The sequence below is a fragment of the Enhydra lutris genome, unplaced genomic scaffold (genome assembly GCF_002288905.1).
Source record: "Enhydra lutris kenyoni isolate GAN:26980312 unplaced genomic scaffold, ASM228890v2 scaffoldscaffold66, whole genome shotgun sequence".
Lineage (NCBI taxonomy): Eukaryota > Metazoa > Chordata > Mammalia > Carnivora > Mustelidae > Enhydra > Enhydra lutris.
The window spans coordinates 5,017,672-5,039,334 of record NW_019154150.1 but is presented as its reverse complement, the minus strand read 5'-3'; the positions used below and the strand labels follow the sequence as shown (position 1 = coordinate 5,039,334).

Genomic DNA, 21,663 nt, shown 5'->3' with positions numbered 1-21,663 from the left:
TGGACAAGAGTGGAGAGAGTGGGCATCCCTGTCGTGTTCCTGTTCTCAAAGGGAAGGTGTCAGCTTTTCCCCATTGAGAATGATATTTGCTGTGGGTTTTTCATAGATAGATTTTATGAATTTGAGGAATGTTTCCTCTATCCCTATACTTTTAAACGTTTTAATCAGGAACAGATGCTGTATCTCGTCAAATGCTTTTTCTGTATCAATTGAGAGGACCATTTGAACGTTCTTCTCTCTTTTATTGATTTGTTCTGTTACTTTGATTGATATTCAAATGTTGAACCACCCTTGCAACACAGGAATAAATCCCACCTGCACATGGTGGATAATCTTTTTATTGTATTGTTGGATCCTGTTAGCTAGGATCTTGATGAGAATCTTGGCATCCATATTCATCAGGGATATTGGTCTGAAATTCTCCTTTTTGATGGGGTCTTTGTCTGGTTTGGGGCGTCAGGGTAATGCTGGCTTCATAGAAAGAGTCTGGAAGTTTTCCTTCTTTTTCAATTTTTTGAAACAGCTTTAGGAGAATAGGTATTATTTCTTCTTTGAATGTTTGGTAGAATTCTCCAGGGAATCCATCAGGTCCTGGGCCTTGTTTTTTGCGAGGTTTTTGATCACTGCTTCAATCTTGTTACTCGATATTGGTCTATTCAGGTTGTTAGTTTCTTCCTGATTCAGTTTTGGAAGTTTATAGGTTTCTAGGAATACATCCATTTCTTCTAGGTTGCTTAACTTATTGGCATGTAACTGTTGGTAATAATTTCTGATGATTGTTTCTATTTCCTTGGTGTTAGTCATGATCTCTCCCCTTTCATTCATAATTTTATTAATTTGGGTCCTCTCTCTTTTCTTTTGGATTAGTTTGGCCAGTGGTTTATCAATTTTACTGATTCTTTTAAAAAACCAGCTTCTGGTTTCATTGATGTATTCTACTGTGTCTCTAGTTTCTATCTCATTGATCTCTGCTCTAATCTTGATTGTTTCCCTCTTGTGTGTGGGGTTGGCTTAATTTGTTGTTGGTTCTCCAGTTCTTTAAGGTATAGAGACAGCTGGTGTATTCTGGCTTTTTCAATTTTTTTGAGGGAGGCTTGGATGGCTATGTATTTCTCCCTTAGGACCGCCTTTGCTGTATCCCATAAGCTTTGGACCAAAGTGTCTTCATTCTTATTGGTTTCCATGAATTGTTTCAGTTCTTCCTTGAGTTCCTGGTTGACCCAAACATTCTTAAGCAGGGTGGTCTTTAGCTTCCAAGTGTTTGAATTCCTTCCAAACTTTTTCTTGTGATTAAGTTCCAGTTTCAAAGCATTGTGGTCTGAGAATATGCAGGGAATAATCTCAATATTTTGGTATTGGTTGAGCCTGATTTGTGACCCAGTATGTGGTCTATTCTGGAGAAAGCTCCCTGTGTGCTCAAGAAGAATGAGTATTCTGCTGTTTTAGGATCGAATGTTCTGTATGTATCTATGAGGTCCATCTGGTCCAATGTGTCATTAAAAGCTTTTATTTCTTTATTGATTTTCTGCTTGGATGATACGTCTATTACTGAGAGTGGTGTGTTAAGATCCCCTACTATTAATGTATTCATATCAATATGGCTGTTTATTTTGATTAACAGTTGGCTCATGTAGTTGGCTGCTCCCATGTTGGGGGCATAAATATTTAAAATTGTTAGATCTTCTTTGGGGATAAACCCTTTAAGAATGACGTAATGTACTTCTATGTCTCTGCCTAAAGACTTTAGTTTAAAATCTAATTATCTGGCGTGCCTAGGTGGCTCAATGGGTTAAGCCTCTGCCTTCTGCTCAGGTCCTGATCTCAGGGTTGTGGGCTCAAGCTCTACATTGGGCTCTCTGCTCAGTGGGGAGTCTGCTTCTGTCCTCTCTCTGCCTGCCTCTCTGCCTACTTGTGATCTCTCTCTCTCTCTCTCTCTCAGATAAATAAATAAAATCTTTATAAAAATATGTAATTTATCTGATATGAGAATTGCTACCCCAGATTTCTTTTGAGGCCCGTTGGCATGAAGATGGTTTTCCATCCCTTCACTTTCAGTCTGGTTGTATCTTTAGGTTCCAAATGGGTCTCTTGTAGACAGCATATGGATGGGGCCTGTTGTTTTATCCAATCTGCAACCCTGTGCCATTTTATGGCAGCATTTAGGCCGTTCACATTGGGAGTAATTATTGAAAGATAAGTTTTTATTGATATCATGTTGCCTGTGAAGTCCTTGTTTCTATACATTGTCTCTAAATTTCTGTTCTCTGTCATTCTTGGGTTCTTTCTTCTTTTATAGAACCCCCCTTAATATTTCTTGTAGTGCCAATTTGGTGGTCACATACTCTTTTAAACCTTGAAGGTCTTGGAAGCTCTTTATCTCTCCATCCATTTTGATTGTCAACCTTGCTGGCTAAAGTATTCTTGGCTGCATGTTCTTCTCATTTAGTGCCCTGAATATATCTTGCCAGCCCTTTCTGTCTTGCTGGGTTTCTGTGGACAGGTCTGACGTTATTCTAGTGGACCTTCCTCTGTATATAAGGAAACTCTTCTCCCTAGATGCCCTCAGAAGCACTTGTCTAAAATTATGATTTGTCAGTTTCACAATTATGTGCCTTTTAGGTCTTTCTAGATTCATTGATATTGGCATGTGTCCTTTCTGTCTCTAGGACAGGAACCCTTGTTCTGTTCCTCAGACTGGGAGAATTTTCATCCAGAATTTGTTCAACTATATCTTCTATTCTGTCTTTTTCCACCCCCTCAGTGATTCCAGTGATTCTGATGTTGGAATGTTTCATGGCATCATTTATTTCCCTAATTCTGTTTTCATGTCTTCTAAGCTGTTTGTTCCATGCCTCCTCCTGATCATTTTTCTCTATCATTTTGTCCTCTAGATCACTAATTCTTTCTTTTGCCTCTGTTACCCTAGCTGTTAGAGTATTTAGATTAAATTGGATCTCCTTGATAGCATTTTAACTTCTGCTCTGATGGCTCTCACTGCCTTTAGAGATTCTGTGTTGTCACTAATGGTTTTCTCCAACCTAGCTATTGCCTGGATAATTGTTACCCTGAATTCCCTTTCCGACATACTGTTTATTTCTATATCCAATAGTTCTGATGGAGAGGACATAGTCTCTGAATTTTTCCTCTGTTGGATGTTCCTCTTCCTAGTCATTTTGGTGAGAGGTGGTTAAGGGGTTTTATAGCTGTATATATCAACCACGATCCAGGCATGGTGCACCCTGGAATGCTTTGGAGCAATTGGAGTCACCCCCAAATAGAATGAAAAAAGAAAAAAGGGAAGAAAGAAAGTGAGAGAGAGAAAGGAAAAAAAAAAAAAAAGAGAGAAAACGCAGCCCGAATGAGGCCAAAAAGTAAAATTTATAAGGTATGTAAACAAAAACAGACAAAAAGACTGACAAAAGTAAATGACAAGAAAGAAGGAAAAAAAAAAGAACCCAGTCAAAATGAACCCCAAGAATAAGGTTTATATAATACCAGAACAAAAACAAATACACAGAGAAACTGACATAAGAAAAAGATGGGCGGGTGGTTATAAATCCTCGCAGTGAGAGAGGAAGGTTATTTTGGTTCTTCCTGGGTTTATCTTGTTATCTTTGTTAAAGGACTCAACTTTCCAGAGATAAAGGGAGATTAAAACTGGTTTATATATGGGGTAGTATTGAATAGGGAAAAAGGATTACCTTGAAGCTTATATCTATATGTATTTAAAAAAAAAAGAAAAAAATGCAGGTATATGTATGAAAAAAGTTAAAGTTAAAAGTAAGTATGGAGTATGTTTTATTGAACCTCTAGTTGTAATGGTAGGTAGGGTAAAGAGATTAAAAGAACAAGAATCGTGAGAATGAATTAAAAACAAACAAAAAAACCTGTATCTATGAAATATACAGGTTTTAGGGCAATACCAGGAGCTTAATATATTGTTTTCTCCTGATGTTGGGGTTTTACAGTTTTATGGGGACCCTGTGGTGGTTGTCCTCTTGTTCTTTTGGCTTCCCTTTTGGGGTAGGGGCCTGCTGTGTTGTTTTCTTTCAGTCAGACTTGCTTGGGTTGAATTGTTCTGCTGCCTATAAAGGGGCTGGGCTCTGGAAACCAGTTTCTCAGGCTTTTGTTCTCTGGAGGTTTTGTTTGTTTATTTGTTTGTTTTTGGCTGCTCTTTGTGGCTTTTTGTAGGTTTAGTGTTAAGGAAACTCCACTCAGACCTCTGCGTCAGAGGGAAGCCTTCGTCTGCTCCCCTCTGGGTGGTCCAGAACACACAGACTCCCCCTCTGCAAATTCTGCAAGCTGAAGCGCAAGGTCCCACAGGCAGTGCTTGTCCCCAGCCACTGTCTCAGGGGTCACTTGAAGTGCCTGTTTGTCTCTGCACCCCTGTGCCACTAAATCCGGGAGCAAATTTGGTCCAGGGAGCCTGCTTTTGGTGGCTGCCTTTGCCAGGACTGCTGTCTGGGGACTGGGCCCATGCTGCCAGAGATCATGCTGAGTTCCTTCAGGTGCAAGCTGGGAGTGTCCAGACCCTTGGCTGGTTCTAGAGACCACTGGCTAGTGTCCACATCAAGGTCTCTCAGGCACAAGTGGGGACTGTGTGGTCAGACCCTGGTCATGCAGTGCACACAGAGCGCAAAAGGCTGTGGTTCTAGAGAGCGCCCACCAGACTGCCTCAGCGAGGGTGGGAATGCACCCTGCCAGAGGTGGTGCAAGCAGCACACAGCTGGGTGGTGCAGGGACCAGGAACTGGAGGCTCTGCGGCACTCTCTCCTGCAAGGGTGGTTGCCAGCGGTGGCGGTCCTCGGTCCAAGGGTTTAGGCCTGTGCCCATGACTGCCGGATTCCACCAGTTACCACTTAAGATCTTTTGCTCTTTTTAAGTGCTTTTAACCAGACTCCAAGTTGATGCTGGTCCCCAACCACAGGGCACTTTCATATTGGGGTATCACTTTCCAATGTGTTGCTTCTGGTGGCTCCCTGCCTCTTCTGCTTATCCTCCGATATCCATCCAAGAGTTCCCACTCTGCTTTACCTGTGCATTGGTGTCTTCTGCCCCCATAGAGATCCAGCAGTGTATAATCCTATGTCTTGGGCTGATTTCATGGGTGTTCAGAGTGTTCTGGTAGATATTTAGCTCACTTTAGGGGACTGGTTGAAACAGGGTCTCCTACTTCTCTGCCACCATGCCCCTCCTTTCTCAGTCATATGTTTTAATTCAGATTTTCTTTGACTCCTAGTAGCATAAATGAGCTTTGCCTGATTTTGTGCTTTATATAAATGAAGTCATACAGTCTGTATTCTTTAGTTTCTGGCTTCTTTTTGCTCAATATTCATCTATGTTTTTTACTTAATTTTAAACATTTCTTTCTCATTGCTGTGTAATATTGAATATTCCATTGTGTGAGTATATCAAAATTTATTGATAAATATTATTTTTGATTCATTTGGGTGGTTTCTAAATATGGTAATTACAATAGCGATGCTATCAGTGTTCTTCTGCATGTCTTTTGGTGAATATATGTACACTTTCTGATGGGTTATACTTAAAGCTGGAGTTGCTGGGTCATAGGATCTGCATATGTTCAAATTTAGTCTGCACTGCCAAACAGATTTCCGAAGTGGTCTGCCAAATTACACTCTCATCAGCAATGCCTGAGAGTTCTGGTTGCTTCATAGCCTTACCAGCTCTTGGTATTTACCAGCCTTTTAATTTTAGCCATTCTGGTGGGTGGGGAGTGATGTCTGCCTTGATGATGACTGATGAAGCTAAGCAGCTTTCAAAATCATTGTTGGATATTTGGATACCCTCTTTTGGGAAATACCTAAATATTTCTACCTATATACTATGGGATTGTCTTTTTCTTATTTATCTTAAGAATTCTTTATATATTCTAAGTTCTTTGTTGGGTATGTGTATAGCAGGTAACTTTTACTAGTGTATAAGTTTCCCTTTTAATTTCTTAATTTTTATGTAATTTTTATGTAGTTAATTTCTTAATTTTTATGTAATCCAATTTTGTCAATTTTTTTTTAAAGATTATTTATTTCTTTATTTGACAGACAGATCACAAGTAGGCAGAGAGGCAGGCAGAGAGAGAGAAAGGGAAGCAGGCTCCCTGCCAAGCAGAGAGCCCGACGCGGGGCTCGATCCCAGGACCCTGGGATCATGACCTGAGCCGAAGGCAGAGGCTTTAACCCACTGAGCCACCCAGGCGCCCCTATTTTGTCAATTTTTTATATTAACTTTTTGTATCCTGTTGAAGAAATCTTTGCCAAGATCTTATGTTTTTTCTTTAAAAGATCTATTGTTTTATCTTTGCATTTAGAACACTAAGCCACTGGGTATTGATTTTTGTTTATAATGTGAAGAAAAAGGTAAAGATAAATATTTTTTTCCCATGTGGATCCCTAAGTGACCCAACAACATTTACTAAAAAAAGACCACTCTTTCCCCCACTGTACTGCAGGGTCACCCATGTCATATAAATCAGCTGATTATAAATGATTGGGTCTATTTGTAGGCTCTCTGTCCAATCCATTGGCAAGTGTATTTATCCTTGGACCAGTAAATGGTTATTTTTTTAAATGATCTAAATAAGGTTTTTAAAATTTTGAACATTCAAGGATTTCCTCCCTTCTCCAGTTGCTTGCTAATCTTGTTTATTTCCTTGATTATTTCTTTGTCAGAGCATCTCTAAAATAAGGTTTCTGTTGTGAATTCAATATGCATTTCAAATCTGTGAGTTAACCTAATTTCAACTTTTTATACCATTGCTTTAAGTTCACTTAAAAAATATAGAATAAACAGAAAGATAGGATGGAAATTTGCATCTTTTTAAATGAAATATAAAAAGGTAATGTTTTGTTTTTTATTACTTGTAGGTTTGTATGGATGTGTTTAAGAAATATATAAGTATCAACGAACTGTGTTTGCTACAACGTGCAGGTATGAGACAATGGAATGATTACTATAAATTCATGAATGTGAGTGTTTCAGACAATGTGCTGTTGTATTTTACAGTTTGAAAGTAAATTTAATACTTATAAGTATGAAAACTGAATGCCTTAGAGTGTCTCTGATGGTCTTAGAAGGATTAAAAATAAGTGGGGCATTTTGGTTACTAAAAAATTAGAATCCACCTTACAGTATAGTTCTCTTACATACTAATATTTGCATAATGTAGAAATTTTATGTAAAGGTGTTAAGACAGAAAAAGTAATATTGTTAATTGGCTTAAAATCTTTCTGATGGGATGTTTCAGAAATTGGATCTTCCCTACTTCTTTATCCTTCACTTTAACACTTAACCCTTAGAGGCAAATGTACCATCCATACTGAGTTCTTGCAATTCCCTAAACAGGCCAGACTCTGTTATAATATCAGAGCCACTGTTTCTGCTCTCTATCTGGGATGCCTTTCTTCCATCCTCCTACCCCATAGCAAAGACCTATTTATCTCTCAAGTCTTAGTCATAGGAAATAGCAGATTGTTGATCACTACTTCTGATCACAGAGGTGCAAAGAGATGGGCAGCTATTACTGTTGAACTTTTTTTTTTTTTGAGAGATTTTATTTATTTATTTGACAGAGAGAGAGAGATATCACAAGTAGGCAGAGAGGCAGGCAGAGAGAGAGGGGGAAACAGACTCTCTACCGAGCAGAGAACCCGATGCGGGGCTCGATCCCAGGACCCTGAGATCATGACCCGAGCTGAAGGCAGAGGCCCAACCCACAGAGCCACCCAGGTGCCCCTACTGTTCAACTTTTTCCCATTGTTTTAAGACCCTCTCCTTTCTGCTAATGTGACTTCCAGAGGATTTAAAGGGCTAGAACTTTTTTTTTTTTTTTTTAACCCTCCCTTTCATTTTTCTCTTTTTCCCCTTTTGGGAGCCTAGGATATTCAGAAACATCTGCACGCATATATGGGGAAAACTAAAAAGTGACTGTATGGGAAAGACTCACAAAAGATGTGAGAAGACCTTAAATTTACACTTCAGGCTAGTCCTCCCCACAGAACATACTATATACTTATCTTTTATAAGATAAAAGCAGTAACAAAAACAAAAACAGGGGTGCCTGGGTGGCTCAGTGGGTTAAGCCTCTGCCTTCAGCTCAGGTCATGATCTCAGGGTCCTGGGATCAAGCCCTGCATCGCATTGGGCTCTCTGCTCAGCAGGGAGCCTGCTGCTCCCTCTCTGCCTGCCTGCCTCTCTGCCTACTTGTGATCTCTCTCTGTCAAATAAAAAAATAAAATCTTAAAAAAAAAACAAAACAAAACAGCAAACCCTGGGGAAGGGAGAGAATCTGAGCTCTGTAATTACCACATTATTAGATTCAAATGCGCACTTTTCAACAAGAAGTCACAAGGTATACAGAGAAATAGGAAAAATACTCAAAGGAAAAAATAAATCAAAAGAAACTGTCCCTGTAAAGATCAAATGGCAGATAGTTGAGACCATAACCTCAAAACAACTGTCTTAAAGATATCTAAGGTACTAACAAAAATATAGAGGAACTAACGAAAAAGATGTATGAACAAAATGGGGATATCAATAAGGAGAGAAAACTTTAAAAAAACTCACAAAAATATGGAGCTGAAAAATTCCAATAACTGAAGTGAAAAATTCACTTTGGGGATTCAAAGGCAGAAATTATCAAGTTCAAGGAACAGAAAGAAGAAAGATTGAAGAAAAGTGAACACAACCTAGGGGACCTGTGGGACTCTGTTAAATGGAGCAACATACACATTGTGGGAATCCCAGAAGAAGAAGAGAAAGAGAAAGGGGCAGAAAGAGTATGTGAACAAATAATGGCTGAAAACTTACAAATTTGATGAAAATCATGAATTTAAATGTCCAGAATCTCAGCAAACTCCAGGTAGGATGAACTCAAAGAGACGCACACCAAGACACATTATAATCAAAGTTTCAAAAGACAAACACAAAGAATCTTGAAAGCAGCAGGAGAGAAGCAAATCATCATATCCAAGTGTTCTTCAATAAAATTATAGCAAATTTCTCATTAGAAACTGGAAATTTCTGTCAACCAGAAACCCTATATTCCTGAAAACTGCCCTTCAAAAATAAGAGGGAAATTAAGACATTTTCAGATAAACGAAAGCTGAGAGAGTTCATTTCTCCTAGACCTGCCCTGCATGAAAAGATCAAGGGAGTCCTGCATTGTGAAATGAAAGAGCACAAAACAGTAACTCAAGGTCATGTGGGAAAAAAAGGATTTCAATAAAGGTAAATACATGGGCAGTTGTAAAAGCTAGTATTACTGTTAAAATAGTTTGTATCTGCCATTTTGTTTTCTACATGATTAAGGGTACGAATACATTTAAAGAAAAATGTTGTTATTAGTGTAAAAGCTAGTATTATTGCAGATTTAGTAACTCCAAATCTTCTTTTCTATATAAGAAACTTATGCATTAAAAAAAAACTATTAATATTTTGGGAGACACAGTATATAAAAATGTAATTTTGTGACAACTTAAAAGGGTAGGGATGGAGTATAAAAAAGTTTTTGTATGTTATTGAAGTTAAGTTGGTATAAGTTCATATTAGAGTGTTATGACTTTAGGATGTTAAATGTAATCCCCATGGCAATCACAAAGAAAACAGCTATAGAATATACACAAAAACATGAAAAAGGAATTTAAATGTTTACTGAAAAAAAAATCAGCTAAATACAAAAAAAAGACAACGGTAATGCAGGATATAAGGAACAAAAAAAGCTACAAGTATGCAAATAGAAAACAAATAGCAAAATGACAGAAGTAAGTCCCTCCTTATCAGTAATTACTTTTAAAGTAAATGAGTTAAACTTTCCAATTAAAGGACAGGTTAGCAGAGTAAATAAAAACACATGGTCCAACTGTATGCTGTTTATAAGATATTCACCTTAGATCCAAAGACACAAATAGATTGAAAGTAAAAGAATGGGAAAAGATGTCCTATACAAATATTAACCAAAAGAGAGCAGGGCCATAGCTATACTAGTATCAGACAAAATAGACTTTAGATCAAAAGAGGTTAAAAGAGAGAAAGGACATTATATAGGAATATAAGTTTCAATATAAAATAATAAGATACAATAGTTACAAACAAACATTTACACACTTAATGACAGGCCACGAAAATACATAAAGCAAAAACTGACAGAATTGAAGAGAGACATAGTTTTCCAATAATAGTTGGAGACTTAAGTATCCAATTCACAGTAATGTATAGAACAAGATAAAAAATAGAATACTTAACACAATATACCAACTAAACCTAACAGACATATACACAGTATTCTACCCAATAACAATAGTGTACACATTATTTTCATGAATACATGCGACATTTTCCAGGATAGACAATATCTTAGGCCACAAATTAATTCTCAACAGGTTTTAAAAGATAGATATTGTAGAGGCGCCTAGGTGGCTCAGTTACTTAAGCCTTCAGCTATTGATCTCAGCTCAGTTTTTGATTCAGGTTCGTGAGTTCCAGCCCTGCACTGGGTTCCATGCTGGATGTGGAAACTACTTTAAAAAAAAATGATATTGCACAAAGTATGTTCTCTGACCACAATCGAATAAAATTAGACATCAGTAACAGAAGAAAACTGAAAAATTCACAAAACTGTAAGTTGAATGTGTGACTCAAAGAAGAAATCACAAGATAAATCAGAAAAAAACTTACAGGCAAAGGAGAATGAAACACAACATATCAAAACTTATGGGATTCAGTGAAAGTGGTGTTAAGAGGGAATTTTGTAGTTCTAAAGGCTTACATTAAAAAATAAGAAAGATCTCAAATCAGTAACTGAACTTTACAACTTTAAAGAAAGAAAAATAAACTAAAACTCAAAGCTAGCAGAAGGAAGGAAATAATAAAAATTAGAGCAGAGATAAATGGAATAGAGAGTTGAAAAACAGTGAGAAAATGAAACTATAAGCTGGTTCTTAAAAAAGACCCAACAAGATGAACAAACCTTTAGCTAAATAAACTAAGAAAAAAGGAATATTCACATTACTAAAATAAAAAATGAAAGTCAGACATTAGCACAATTCTATAGAAATAAAAACAATTATAAGAGAATACTATGAATACGATGGAATAATTGTACACAAAAGCAAATGAAATGGATGAATTCCTAAAAACATAAAACCTGCTAAGACTAAATGATGAATAGAAAATCTGAATAGAACTGTAACTAGTAAGGAGATTAAATCAGTAATCAAAAGTCTCTGACAAAAGCCCTGCACCCAATGCCTTCATTTGTCAGTTCTGTCAAACATTTAAAAAGAATACCAGATATTCTCAATCTTTCCCAAAAAGTTGAAGAGGAAGGAACACTTGATTACTCATTCTATGAGGTTGAGTTAGTCACTGCTTTGATACCAAAGCCAGGCATAAACACTACAAGAAAAGAAAACTACAGATGAGTATCCCTTAAGAACATTGATACAGAAATCCTCAACAAAATACTAGCAAACCAAAGTCAGCAGCACATTGAGAGGACTATACATCATAACTGAGATTTATTCTTGGACTTGCAAGGATAGTACAACATATAAAAATCAATCAGATTAATACACCACATTATCAGAATGAAAGAGAAAAAAACACATGGTCATGTCAATTGATGCAGAAAAAGCATCTGATAAAATTCAACATTCTTTCATGATAAGAACACTGAAAAAAATTAGGAATAAGAGGAAACTACCATAATAAAAGCCATATGAGTTTTTCCCGCTGTCTAAAAGTAGAGTGCTCCTATGAAAACTTTAATAAGCCAAATGGCATAAAGTGGAGAAACAGTTACCATTTTGTAAAAGTGAAAATCCTTTTCAGATTTCTTTCAGTAGGTGAAAATAGGTACAGTTCTACCTCAGATACTGTGAGTTCCAGCCTAGACCATTGCAGTGAAATAAATATAGCACAAGGATGAATTCAAGTGAAATTTTTTGCTTCCTAGTGCGTATAAAAGTTATATTTATCATTCATCATCAGGGAAATACAAATCAAAACTATGATGAGATACCACCTCAAACCTGTAAGAATGGTTAAAATTAACAAAACAAAAACAACAAGTGGTAAGGATGCAGAAAAAGGGGAACCTTCTTGAACTGTTGGTGGAAATCCAAACTGGTGCAGCCGCTCTGGAGAACATTCTGGATGTTCCTCAAAAAGTTAAAAATAGAACTACCCTATGACCTAGCAATTGTACTACTAGGTATTTATCCAAAAGATACAAAAATATAGATTTGAAGGGGTTCATGCACCTCCATGTTTATAGCAGCATTATCAACAAAAGCCAAACTGTGGAGAGAGCCCAAATGTCCATTAACTGATGAATGGATTAAAAAAAGATGTGGTATATATATATACAATGGAATATTATTCAGCCATCAAAAGAATGAAATCTTGCCATTTGCAGTGATGTGGATGGAGCTAGAGTGTATTATGCTAAGTGAAATAAGTCAGCCAGAGAAAGACAAATACCGTATGATCTCATTCATATGTGGAATTTAAGAAAGAGAACACGTGAACATATGGGAAGGGGGAAAAGAGAAAAAAAGAGGGAAACAAGTGACTCTTAATGACAGAAAGCAAACAGGGTTGATGGAGGGAGGAGGGTTGGGGAAGGGCTGGATGGGTGATGTCTCTTAAAGAGGGTACTTGTTGTGATGAGCACTGGGTGTTGTATGTAAATGATGAATCACTGAATTCTACTCCAGAAACCAATATTTGACTGTATGTTAACTAACAAAATTGAAATTTAAAAAGTTACATTTATTTATACTGCACTGTAGTCTGTTAAGTGTGCAATAATAAAAAAAAATGTATATACCTTAGTTAAACTTAATTTTAAAAATTTTAGCCATCATCCAAGCCCACAGCAAGTCCCAATCACTGATCACACTGATTACAGATCAGTGAATGAAAAAGTTCAAAATATTTGAAGAATAATCAGATGTGACGCAGAGACATGAAATGAGCAAATGCTGTTGGGAAAATGGTACCACTAGGCTTACTTGATGTAGGGTTCCTGCAAACCTTTAATTTGTAAAAAAATTCAGTATCTACACTGTGCAATAAAATGAAGTGCAATAAAACAAGGTAGGCCTATACTAACACAGGTCTTTAGAAAAGTGAAGTGGCATAAAGCAAGCTTCCAGAGAGTGAGGGAAACCTGTATATGAAAAACCTGCTGTAGACATCATACTTCATGGTGAACGACTGAAAACTGTTAAGATCAGGAACAAAAGCAAGGATACCCATTTTCATCACTTCTGTTCAATAGAGAACTGGAAGTTCTAGCCAGAGTGATTAGGCAAGGCAAGGCAATAAAATACATCCATTTTGGAAAAGAAGAAGTAAAATTATCTCTGTTTGCACATTATCAACAATAGCCAAAATATGGAAAGAACCCAAATATCCATTGACTGATGAATAGATAAAGAGGATGTGGGGTGTGTGTGTATGTGTGTGTGTACGCACATACATATATATAATAGAATATTATGCAGCCATCAAAAGAATGAAATCTTGCCATTTGCAACAACATGAATGGAGCTAGAGTGTATATGCTAAGCAAAATAAGTCAGAGAAACACAAATACCATATGATTTCACTCATATGTGGAATTTAAGAAAACATGAAAATAGGGGAAGGGAAAAGAAAAAGAGGGTAGCAAACCACAAAAGACTCTTAACAATAGAGAACATACTGAGGGTTGGTAAAAGACAGGTAGGTGGGAGATAGGCTAATGAGTGAAAGAAATAACAGAAACATTTCAGTTTACAATAGCATAAAAAATAATAAACATTTAGGAATTAGCCAAGGAGCTGAAAATCATGTGTGATGAAATCTACAAAGCATTGCTGAAAAAAGAATAACCTGGAGGAATCATATTTCCTGACTTGAAAACTACCTACAAAGCTACAGTAATAAAAAACCACAGTACTGGTACAGACAGACATACAAACCAATAGAATAGAATAAAGAGCCCAAACAAAACCCTCTTATATGTGATCAAATGATTTTAGACAATGGTACCAAGACCATCCAATGGGGAAAGGATAGTTCTTTCAACAAGTGATGGTGAGAATACTGGATATCCATATGCTAAAGAACCTTTACCTAATACTATCCTTACCTAATACTACATACAAAAATTAATTCAGAATGGATCAAAAAAGAGTTTAATGTAACTTTAATATAAGACCTAAAACAAGAAAAGCCTTGGAAGTCATAATAACAAAAGATTTACAACACTGGTTTGGCAGGAACTTCTCAGATGTGACAGTAAAAACACAGAACAAAAGACAAAGACAAATTGGACTTCATGAAAATTTAAAAATTTTGTCCATTAAGAGATAGATCAAAAGAGTAAAACTTCAGCCCACAGAATGGAAGAAAATATTTGCAAATCATATATCTAATCATGGATTAATATCCAAAATATATAGAGAACTCCTAAAGCTGAACAGCAAGAAAACCAACCTGATTCAAAAATAGGCAAAATACTTGAGTAGACCTTTTTTTTTTGCAAGATGTACAAATGGCCAACAAGCTCATAAAAAAGATGCTCAGCATCACTAATCATTAGGGAAAGGCACATAAAACTACAGTGTGATACCACCTAACACCCATTAGGATGGTTACTATCAAAACAAAAAAAATGCATTAGGATACAGAGAAATTTGAACCTTTGTGCACTGTCGGTGGAAATGTGAAATGTTACATACACTGTGGAAAACAGTATGGCAGTTCTTCAAAAAATTAAAAATAGAATTACTATATGATCCAGCAGTTCTTCTAGGTATATACACAAAAGAATTGGCATCAGGGTCTTGAAAGATATGTGTATACACATGTTCATAGCAGCATTATTTATAATAGCTGAAATCTGAAGATCCCAAATGTTCAGTGACATGAATGGATTCGGAAAATTTGGTATATACATACAGCATAATATTATTCAACGTAAAAAAAGAAAAAATCTAACATATGTTACAATATGGATGAACCTTGAGGTCATTATGTTAAGTGAAGTCAGTCAGTCACAAAAAGCCAAATACTGTATGATTCTACTTATGTGAGGTACTTAGAGTAGTCAAAATCACAGAGACAGAAAGTAGAATGGTGGTTACTGGGAGCTGGGAGGAGGGGGGAAGGGAGAATTATTGTTTAAAGGGTATAGAGTTTCAGTTTTATAAGTTGAAAGGAATTATGGAAATGGGTGAACATTTTGAATATATTTAATACCACTGAATGTACACCTAAAAATAATGAAGATGGTAAATTTTTTATTATGTATATTGTATCACAATGAAACTTGTGGGGGCAAGAAAGCAATGTAGCAGTTCATGTCAAAAGCTATGAAAATAGTCAAATCTTTTTCTCCAAACAGTTTAACCAAAGGAGATCATTTTAAAGGAGAAGCTATATTAATATTTTAAATTTTAAAAGTACTTTGTGACAAAAGGAGTGCTTCATGTCAATTACCATGGACTACTTAAACACTAACAATTTTTTTCCAACTATGCTTTCTTTCTTTAAACATATGCAGTTCCAGTTTAATAAGTTATAGTAGCAGATACTGAATTTCTCATGTTACCTGCTAAGATGGCAACTATGTAGATACTACAAAGTGAATAGCCGGAAGAATTCATTTGTATGTAGCCAGGAAAAAAAATTATAGTACATAAAGGAACTTTAAAATAAAAACTTAATGTTATTATTTTGTATTATTAAAGTTATATAAGGTAATTATAACTTCAACATTAATTTTTCATTTTTCTTAGATTTAAAAAAATTAAAAAATTATATTATGTTAATCACCATACAGTACATCATTAGTTTTTCATGTGGTGTTCAAGATTCATTGTTTGCATATAACACCCAGTGCTCCATGCAATAACGTGCCTTCCTTAAAACCTACCACCTGGCTAACACATTCCTCCACCCACCTCCCCTCTAAAACCCTCAGTTCGTTTCCTGGAGCCGTCTCTCATGGTTCATCTCTCACTCTCATTCATCTCCCACTTCCTTTTCCCCTTCCTTTTCCTAATGTGCTCCATGCTATTCCTTTTGTTCCACATATGGGTGAAACCATATGATAATTGTCTTTCTCTGTTTGACTTATTTCACTTAGCATCATCTCCTCCGGTTCCATCCATGTTGATCCAAATGTTGGGTACTCATCCTTTCTGATGGTTGTGTAATATTCCATTGTATATATGGACCACATCTTCTTTATCCATTCGTCTGTTGAAGGGCATCTTGGCTCTTTCCACAGATTGGCTGTTGTGAACATTGCTGCTGTGAACATTGGCACAGGCATGTGCTCCTTCTTTTCACTACATCTGTATCTTTGAGGTAAATACCCAATAGTACAATTGCTGGGCCATCGGGTAGCTCTATTTTTAACTGTTTGAGGAACCTCCACATGGTTTCCCAAAGTGACTATACCAACTTGCAGTCTCACCAACAGTGTGAGAGGGTACCCCTTTCTCCATAACCTCTCCAACATTTGTTTTTTCCTGTCTTGTCAGCATTTGCCATTCTAACTAGTATAAGGTGGTATCTCAGTGTGGTTTTGATATGTATTTCCCCGATGGCTAATGATGTTGAACATTTTTTCATGTGTCTGTTAACCATTTGTATGTCTTCTTTGGAGAAGTGTCTGTTCACATCTTCTGCCCATTTCTTTACTGGATTGTGTTTTGGGTGTTAAGTTTGAGATGTGCTCTATAGCTCTTGGATACCAGGCCTTTATCTGTAGTGTCATTTGCAAATAACTTCTCCCATTCTGTGGGTTGCCTTTTTGTTTTGTTGACTGTTCCCTTTGCTGTGCAGAAGCTCTTGATCTTGGTGAAGTCCCAGAAGTTCATCTTCACTTTTGTTTCCTTTGCCTTTGGAGACATATCTTGAAAGAACTTGCTGTGGCCAATGTTGAAGAGGTTACTGCCTATATTCTCCTCTAGGATTTTAATGGATTCCTGTCTCACGTTGAGGTTTTTCATCCATTTTGAGTTTATCTTTGTATATGGTATAAAAGAATGGTCCAGTTTCTATGGACCATTCTATACATAGCTGTCCAATTTTCCCAGCAACATTTATTAAAAAGACTGTTATTTCTCCATTGGATATTCTTTACTGCCTTGTCAAAGATTAGTTGACCATAGAGTTGAGTGTCCATATCTGGGCTCTTTATTCTGTTCCATTGGTCTATGTATCTGTTTTTGTGCAAGTACCATGCTGTCTTGGTGATCACAGCTTTGTAATACAGCTTGAAATCAGGCAACATGATGCCCCCAACTTTGGTTTTCTTTTTCAGCATTTCCTTGATGATTTGGGGTCTTTTCTGGTTCCATACAAATTTTAGGATTGTTTGTTCCAGCACTTTGAAAATTGCTGATAGTATTTTGATTGGGATGGCGTTGGAAATATAGATTGCTCTGGACAGCATAGACATTTTCCCAGTGTTTATTCTCTGATCCATGAGGTTGAAATATTTTTCTAGATTTTTGTGTCTTCAATTTGTTTCTTAAGTGTTCTGTAGTTTCTAGAATACAGATCCTTTACCTCTTTGGTTAGGTTTATTCCTGGGTTATCTATGGTTTTTGGTGCTATTGTAAGTGGAGTCAATTCCTTAATTTCTCTTTCCTTAGTCACATTGTTAATGTATAGAAATGCCACTAATTTCTTTTTTTTTTTTTTAAGATTTTATTTATTTTTTTGACAGGCAGAGATTACAAGTAGAGAGGCAGGCAGAGAGAGAGAGAGGTGGAAGCCGGCTCCCTGCTGAGCAGAGAGCCCAATGTAGGGCTCGATCCCAGGACTCTGGGATCATGACCTGAGCCAAAGGCAGGGGCTTTAACCCACTGAGCCACCCAGGTGCCCCAATGCCACTGATTTCTGTGCATTGATTTTGTATCCTGCCATGTTGATGAATTGCTGTATGAGTTCTAATAATTTGGGGCTGGAGTCTTTTTTGGGTTTTCCACATAAAGCATCATGTCATCTGCAACGAGAGGGAGTTTGACTTCTTCTTTGCCAATTTGGATACCTTTTCTTTCTTTTTGTTGTCTGATTGCTGTTTCTAGGACTTCTAGTACTATGTTGGACAATGGTGGTGAGAGTAGGTATCCTTGTCATGGTCCTGATCTCAATGGGAAGGCTCTCAGCTTTTCCTCATTGTGAATGATATTTGCTATGGATTTTTCATAGATGGATTTTATGAAGTTGAAGGAATGTTCCCTCTATCCCTATACTCTAAAGAGTTTTAATCAGGAAAGGATTCTGTATTTTCTCAAATGCTTTTTCTGCATGAATTGAGAGGACCATGTGGTTCTTGTCTCTTCTCTTATTAATGTGTTCTGTCAAACTGATTGATTTGCGAATGTTGATCAACCCTTGCATCCCAGGGATAAATCCCACCTGGTCATGGTGGATAATCTTTTTATTATACTGTTGGATCTTAATAGCTAGGATCTTGTTGAGAATCTTAGCATCTATATTCATCAGGGATATTGGTCCGAAATTCTCCTTTTTATGGGGTCTTTGCTTGGTTTGGGGATCAAGGTAATGCTGACCTCATAGAAAGAGTCTGAAAGTTTTCCTTCTGTTTCTATTTTTTGAAACAGCTTCAGTAGAATAGGTATTTCTTCTTTGAATGTTTCGTAGAATTCCCCAGGGAGTCCATCAGGTCTTAGACTCTTGTTTCTTGGGAGGTTTTTGATCACTGCTTCAATCTCGTTACTAGTTATTGGTCTATTCAGGTTGTCAGTTTCTTCCTGTTCCAGTTTCCAGGAATAAATCCATTTCTTTTAGGTTGCTTATCTTATTGGCATATAGCTGTTGATAATAATTTCTGATGATTGTTTCTATTTCCTTGATGTTAGTTGTGATCTCTCCCCTTTCATTCATAATTTTATTAATTTGGGTCCTTTCTCTTTTCTTTTGAATAAGTCTGGCCAGTGGTTTATTGATCTTATTACTTCTTTCAAAGAATCAGCTTCTGGTTTCATTGATGTGTTCTACTGTATTTTGCATTTCTCATTCATTGATCTCTGCTCTAATCTTGATTATTTCCCTGCTTGTGCATGGGGTTGGCTTAACTTGTTGATTCTTCAGTTCTTTAAGGTGTAAAGAGAGTTTATGTTTTTGGGATTTTTCTTTTTTTTTTTGAGTGAGGCTTGGATGGCTATGTATTTCCCCCTTAGGACCACCTTTGCCATATCCCATAGGTTTTTGGACCGATGTGTCTTTATTCTCATATGTTTCCATGAATTGTTTAAGTGCTTCTTTGAGTTCCTGGTTGATCTGAACATTCTTGAGCAGGATGCTCTTTAGCTTCCAAGTGTTTGAATTCCTTCCAAACTTTTTCTTGTGATTAAGTTCCAGTTTCAAAACAATGTGGTCTGAGAATATGCAGGGAATAATTTGTCTTCTGGTATCAGTTGAGCCCTGATTTGTGACTCAGTATGTGGTCTCTTCTGGAGAAAGATCCATGTGCCCTTGAGAAAAGTTAATTTTCTGTTATTTTAGAGTGGAATGTTCTGTTTATACCTGTGAGGCCCATCTGGTCCAATGTGTCATTCAAAGCTCTTGTTTCTTTGTTGATTTTCTGCTTAGATGATCTGTCTGTTGCTGAGAGTGGCGTGTTAAGATCCCCTATAATTAACATATTCTTATCAATATGTCTCTTTATTTTGATTAACAGTTGGCTTCTGTAGTTGGTTGTTCCCATGCTGGGGGCATAAATATTTGTAATTGTTAGAACTTCTTGTTGGATAGATCCTTTAAGCATGATGTAGTGTCCTTCTGTATCTCTTGACTAAAGTCTTTAGCTTAAAATCTAATTTGTCTCTTATAAGAATTGCTACCCCACCTTTCTTTTGAGTCCTGGTGACATGAGAGATGGTTCTCCATCCCTTCACTTTCAGTCTGGATGTATCTTTAGTTTCAAAATTCATCTCTTGTAGACAGCATATGGATGTGTCCTGTTTTTTTTTTTTGCCAGTCTGCTACCCTGTGCCATTTTATGGGAGCATTTAGGCCTTTCACATTGAGAGTGATTATTGGAAGATACTTTTTATTGTCATCATGTTGCCTGTGAAGTCCTTGTTTCTATAGATTGTCTGTAAATTTCTGTTCTATGTCACTCTTGGGTTCTTTCTTCTTTTATAGACCCCCCCCCCTTAATATTTCTTGTAGTGCTGGCTTGGTGGTCTTTAATCTTTTAATCTTTGCTGGTCTTGGAAGTTCTTTATCTCTCCATCCATTCTGAATGTAAGCCTTGCCAGGTAAAGTATTCTTGGCTGCATGTTTTTCTCATTCAGTGCCCTGAACATGTCTTGTCAGCCCTTCCTGGCATGCTAGGTTTCTGTGGAGACGTCTGATGTTATTCTGATGTTCCTCCCTCTTTACGTAAGGAATCTCTTCCCCTTAGCTACCCTTAAGACATTTTGTCTGAATTTAGGAGTTGAGAATTTCATAATTCCGCATCTGGAGGTCTTTCTACCCTCACTGATCTTGGGAAGTGTCCTCTCTGCCTCTAGGACATGACCACTTGTTCCATTCTGCAGATTAGGGCAGTTCTCATCTAGGATTTGTTCAACTATATCTTCTAGTCCTCTCTCTCTTTCCACCCCCTCAGGGATCCCAATAATTCTGACATTAGAACCTTTCATAGCATCATTTATTTCTCTAATTTTGTTTTCATGGCTTCTAAGCTGTTTGTTCCAGGTCTCCTCCTGATCCTTCTCTCTGTCAGTTTGTCTTTTAGATCACTAATTTGATCTTCTGTCTCATTTACCCTAGCTGTTAGAGTGTTTGGATTAGATTGGATCTCATTGATAGCATTTTTAAGTTCTGTCAGATCAGTGCTCACTTCCGCCCTTAGAGATTCTAGGTTGCCACTAATGGTCTTCTCCAACCTAGCCATTGTCTGGATAACTGTTAGCCTGCATTCTATTTCTGACATATTGTTTATGTCCATATCCAATAGTTCTGTGACAGAGGTCACGGTCTGAATTTTTCCTCTGTTGCATGTTTCTTCTCCTAGTCATTCTGATGAGAGGTGGTTGAGGGGATGTGTAGCTGAAAATATCAACCACGATCCCGGCAAGGTGCACCCTGGAAAGTTTTGGTGTAATTGAAGTCACCACCAAAAAGAATGAAAAAAGAGAGAGAGGGAAAAAAAAAAAACAAACAGCTTAAATGAGCCCCAAGAGTAAGGTTTATAAGGTACAAAAACAAAAATGAACAGAGAAAAAGACCAACAAAAGAAAAAGAAAAAAGAAAAAGAAAAAAGAAAAAGAAAAACACAGCCAAAATGAACCCCAAGAATAAGATTCATAAAGTACAAAAGGAAAAACACACAGAAACACTGACAAAAGAATAAGACAGGAATGTGATTATAATCCCTCAACGTGGGTGATGAAGGGTATTTCAGTTCTTCCTGGATGTATCTTGATATCTTTTTAAAGGACTCAACTTTCCAGAGATACAGGGAAATTAAAACTGGTGTATATATATAGGGGTAGTATTGAATAGGAAAAAAGGACTAACTTGAAGCTTATAGCTATGTATATATATATAAAAAAAAGTATATATTTCGAAAAAGTTCAAGTTAAAAGTTACTAAGTAGGGGCA

At 36.8% G+C, this 21,663-nt stretch overlaps 1 protein-coding gene across 1 annotated transcript in view; it reads left to right on the top strand.

Annotated features, from left to right (window-relative positions):
- LOC111159009 (testis and ovary specific PAZ domain containing 1) overlaps positions 1 to 21,663 on the top strand; it is a 110,998-nt gene that overhangs the window by 42,185 nt on the left and 47,150 nt on the right. The window contains 1 exon segment of the mRNA XM_022521371.1: positions 6,885 to 6,948. Coding sequence (XP_022377079.1) covers positions 6,885 to 6,948 — 64 coding nt within the window.